This window comes from Lupinus angustifolius, unplaced genomic scaffold (genome assembly GCF_001865875.1).
Source record: "Lupinus angustifolius cultivar Tanjil unplaced genomic scaffold, LupAngTanjil_v1.0 Scaffold_17_12, whole genome shotgun sequence".
Taxonomy (NCBI): domain Eukaryota; kingdom Viridiplantae; phylum Streptophyta; class Magnoliopsida; order Fabales; family Fabaceae; genus Lupinus; species Lupinus angustifolius.
Window position 1 is genome coordinate 37,645 of NW_017718989.1, and position 5,323 is coordinate 42,967.

General features: G+C 38.8%; 1 protein-coding gene across 1 annotated transcript; it reads right to left on the minus strand.

The window, feature by feature from the left end:
• Positions 1 to 740: 740 nt before the first annotated feature.
• Positions 741 to 4,989, minus strand: LOC109338041 (DNA annealing helicase and endonuclease ZRANB3). Its single transcript, XM_019575176.1, has 3 exons — positions 4,640 to 4,989; positions 4,035 to 4,385; positions 741 to 3,624 (listed from the first exon to the last, which is right to left on the minus strand). Exons 1-3 carry the CDS (start codon positions 4,946 to 4,948, stop codon positions 826 to 828), a joined length of 3,459 nt encoding a protein of 1,152 aa, XP_019430721.1. The 5' UTR covers positions 4,949 to 4,989; the 3' UTR covers positions 741 to 825.
• Positions 4,990 to 5,323: the final 334 nt, after the last annotated feature.

A 5,323-nucleotide genomic window follows, 5' to 3' on the forward strand; every position in this document is an offset into this window, starting at 1 on the left:
TCAATTTTAATTTTTAAAAATATATTTTATAAAAGAATAAAAAGATAACCAATAACCATAGATTAATTGGTGAAAAGTTGTTGTAGCTTTATCAGATGTGTCGAGTTCCAATTCATGAAAGTGAGCGATTGTTGTAGGTTAATCACATGTTTTAAGTTTGAGGTCATGATTATTTAGTTGTGTTAATTTGTTAAGGAGAATTTCATTATGGATACTTGTGGCTTAGAGCAAAGTATGATAAAATTCCATTTTTTTCGGGTAATCAAATCAACTTGATGTTAATAAAGTATAAATTAACATGGTATACAAAACATGGCTCAGAAAAACAATGGATGGAATAGGGCAATCAATGTTGTGTTAGCAAATGAGTAAGGATCCTCTCTATTAATGGAGAGGCAAGTGCCACACAATAACACATAAAAGATAATATATAATGACATTTTTATCTTTTTATTTACCATGAAATCACATTTTTGTCATTGAAAACATGAGGAAGAACAATCTCTTATCTCTCCATTAATGGAGAGGATCATTGTTGGTTGCAAATGAATTATCTAAATTGTGCCACTGCCCAACCAATTCACAAGCTGGCTCAAAAGGACAAGGCACCCCTAACCCCAATACCTGCCACTACAACAACAATGAAAGACTCTTCCAATGGTGGGGTCAGCAACACCAATTATACAATGTCATTGTGTTCTTACCTAAACAGTGTTCAAAAGAATTTCCTACACAGAACCTCATTGATAAGCTGTGCAGTTAAAGAATATGAACAATGCTATAGCAATAACATAAAGGTGAATATACTGATGCATCTTCACTTTCTTAGCTTTTGTCAGCTAGAGTATATGCACTTCCTGGAACCTTGACTAAAAGCTCATCCTCAAGTATACTACTTCCTTGTACATCAATATTAGACCCAGCAGCACCCTTCATATCATTTTTCAACTTAGTCATTACCTCTTTCAGTTGTTTCTTGGCATTTGCTCTTACTACACGTCGTTCGGCACATTGTGCAGCAGTAACATCATGATGGCATGCCACACAAAGAGTCCTCATATTCTCTAGCTTGCACTCACCTCCACCCTGATATACTGCAATAATATGATCAGCATGCCATGCATTGCCTTCGGTTGGATCATTGACAAGCTTCTCAAGCATGTTTTTTCGTTTTGCAACTTTTGGTGCTACTTTCTGAATGTATTCTCGTCGCCTCTCCAATGATAAAGGTTTTATATGCTGAACAAGCTTATGACAATCCAATTGGCATATTGTGCACACGCCATGTTCAATTTGGAAAAGTTCATGACGGACGAATCTGCTGCTAGTTCTCATGCGATACTCTTCATAGCAGACCAGATTACAAAAAAGATCTTCAAAATATTCAGGAGCCTTAGCATTGCTACTCATGCACTGCTCTTGACAAAGCTTGCAGAGTGGAACATCTGTCAGACTCCAGCCTTGAGTGTATTCTTTTTCCTTCTTACCGTGGCCGCGCAGATAAACCTTTTTCCAAACAGCATCTGATGGTAAAGGATGACTAATATCCATTAAAGGTGTTATGCGTCGTTTACTTCCACCATTTAATAATCCTTTGTTGTTGTGGTTATTACTTTCGTATAAGTAGCACAGTTCAACCACCAACGGAAGTTGTAATGGTTTTCCAAGTAGCTTCTTGCGTTCAATTGGCCTCAACTTCTTCCACTCATTTGCAAACTCCACAAGAGCATGCCTATAGGCAGTGTTGTCCTTGACAGACACAGATTCTATCTTCCTCTCTTCATCATCAGCAACAGAACTTAGCAACTCAAGTTCCTCTGGTCGGAAGTTTTGATAAAGTGGTTGTGGTCTTGTATCTGTAGCCAAAATACAAGTGTACAAGTGGATCCTTCCAGTGTATGAGCTCACCTCAAATCGGAGAGAATCAGCTTGACTAGAGCAAGGTCCAGTAGCTTCAACCACATCAACCGCCAGATTGCCATCTGCTTCTGTTGTTGGGATCGATTTCTTGTCTTGCAACTCTGTTATTTGATCTTTCTCTTCAAAACTCTTCTCAGAACATCTCTCCTCAGCATTAGAAACATCTACACCAAGATTTTCATCCGAAACTGAATCATTTCCTAAATCTAAGCTGGAAACATTATCATCTGCAATATTAGCAGTAGAAAGTGATTTATTTGCAAAAGAAATCCTCTCATCAGATTTATCGGCTTGATTTGCTTCTGGTTCCTTAGAATTTATAGGGGAAGATTGGTTATCCAATGGTGTTTCACTTGATGCATTCTTACACACAGATTCTTTTTGACAACTATCAGCTTTCAACGATCCGTCTAAATAAGAAATACCTTCAACCTCTATCTCTTTCATTGCATCATATTTGCCATCTGTTGTAGATGACACACGGTGCAAACTTTTGTTCAAATTTTTCCAAAGCAACTCATCCAAGGTATCTTTTGCTGAAAATATGTATACATTAACCGCATTTGTTTGACCTCGTCGATGAGCTCTATCCTCAGCCTGAAGCATCACACTTGGGGACTGAGGTAGCTCCAAGAACACAACATCTTGTGCTGTCGAGAAATCAAGTCCAAAACCTGCTGCTAAAATACCTATTATCGCAATTTTAACCTCTGGTGAGGAACGAAATGACACTACTGCTGATTGCCTATCTCTGGCAAGAGTAGTTCCATCAATTCTCACAAAACCTATCCCTTTCTCACATACAAATTCCTGTAATCCATCAAGAACTTTGTGGTGGTGAGCAAAAATTATCATCTTTGAAGCATTCTCTGGTTCTGCAATGAGTGGATGGAGGGAGAGCCATTCTCGAAACCCTGAAATTTTTGCAATTCCAAGTTCCTGATAAGAAAGCTTTCCATCAGGTGCATCCAAAATTTCGAAGTCTTCATCACTTGAGCTTTCAGAACCATCAAACTTCAATGCCCCAACTGCATTTTTTGCAGCAACTATATCTGATCTCTTCAACAATAGTCTTATAATTTGCCGGCGTTTTGGAGGTAACTGCTGCAGCACATGTTCCTTCAAACGCCTTATCATAACAGTTTGCTTTAGTAACACATTCAACTCCTCCAACCGAACACCCTTTGAACAATCTGCAAAATATTTTCCTTGGATGCCCTTGACATATTTGAAATCACAATAAGTTTTTGCAAACTCATGCTTAGACTTCCCCAGCAAACCAGGCCATAACATATTTACTTGATGAAAAATGTCATACGGTCTAGACAAAGAAGGTGTCCCTGATAGAAGAACAATACGGTTGACTTTCGAAGCCACATCAAGAACAGCCTGTATCTCGCCAGGTTCTGATTTTTTCTTTGAACATCGCACATGATGGGATTCATCAACAATTAAGAGAGCCCATTCGCGATCAAGCATGCTCTTCCTCAGACGATGCAGCATGGTATAAGATATAACCACAACTCGAGGACGTCTTTTTAAATGTACAGGATTATCTTGATGGCCAAAGACCAGGTGGATATCAGCAGGCAAACAGAAAGGAAGCCAACGCTCCAATTCTTCCGCCCATGAAAATCGCAAGACAGCTGGGCAAACAACAAGTATAGAACCTTCATCCATGAAACACCCCGCGATAGCAATAGCCTACAAAAGAACACACGATATAAATTTCATGTCATTTATCATTACGTCATTATAAATAAATAAATAAATAAACAAACAACCACAATTCTACAAATTTCAGATAACAAAAAATGCACCGAACACACAAATCCCTAGAACTAATAAGAGTAAAACATTCATATTGGCAATAAAGAAAATTGCCACCAACTCACCAAGTCCCCGAAAGTTTAAAATAACCACCACTTCATGTATAATTAATTCGTGAAAGATTCAAATGGCCAACAAGCAAGTCCGAGAAAGGCCAATGTGATGTCCACTTTAAACATTCGGACTTACCCGCTGTCATTCTTTTCGGAGAACTAATTTGTCATTATACCCAACTACTAAAATCACACTCAAGTATAAAACAAAAGAGTCAATTTTCTTCAAACCTGTAGTGTTTTCCCTAAACCCATTTCATCTGCAATGAGGCACCGGCCGCCTCTCCTAAGGCCAAACCTCAACCCATCCAATTGAAAAGGCAACAAAGCATCAATCAAACTCCTCGGCAACTTCGCAATCAACTCATCGACCGTATCATCACTCAAATGCTCAGGCCTAACTGGCATCCACCGCAACGAATGTGATAGTTTCTCCACAACATTAAAAGTCCCCCATGGAATCTCCTCCACTTCAATCTCCGCGGCGGCCTTCAAGCACTTGAGAACAGCATTGTACTCATCAAGCTTGTAGACGCAGGCACATCCGCCAGCGTTAATTTGAGTATAATGGGATAACATGACCTGAAAAGAGCAGTTAGTTAGATGTCAGTTATATTCAACAAACCAACAACAACAACTGAATCTTAATCCCGATAAGCGAGATCGTCGAAGAAGTATCAGTTAGTTATTTAAAACAATAAAGTAAAAAAAAGGGAGCACATCAGTCATCCAAAAAATTTAATAATTAAATATATTTCTGACGAATCAATCAGTGGCACATGGAGTGACACAGTACAGAACATAAGATGTGCTCCCGTAAAAAAGTAGTTACGCACATGAGACAGAATGTGAGTGAGGGTGGCAATACAATTGTCGCGGCCAGGGAAGGGGGAATTTGAGAGGGGGAGAGGGGTGATGGAGAAAGAGTCGGCGGAGCATATTTCGAGGCGGGCGAGGAATTTGTGGGGCACTGGTGAGGGTAGTTTGGGGGGAATTAGATTGTGAGGGTGCTTTTGACACTTGAAAAGATGCCAAGGTTGTTGTTGTTGATGATTTTGTTGAGATTCTGAGAGTGCTTTTCGTTTTGCTATGGCTGCTAAACGGTTAGCTTCGGCTCGTTTTCTCTGTTCTTCTGTGATCTCCATTGTAACAGACAACGGTATGATTATTTGAATTGTGAGTAGGAGTGGAGTGGGTTTATTTTATTTTTTTGAAAAGGTGCGGACCCTAACACTATTTGGCTGTTTCAAGAATGGTAGTATTGGTGGCCACGGGTATCCCACATTCTATTGCTCCAAATAATACTCTGAGTTTGTGTCACACTTTTTGAACCCATGTGTCAATGTGACAGGAAGATATCTGAATAATGGGATATAAAGACCCTTAGATACCCAAATGTGCAATTCTCTCATGAGTCTATGTAAATATATGTGTAATAATATAATCATGATATTATATTGCTAATCATATTCATGTTAATTCATTATAAATATTATGCTATTAAGTAGTAATTTTATATT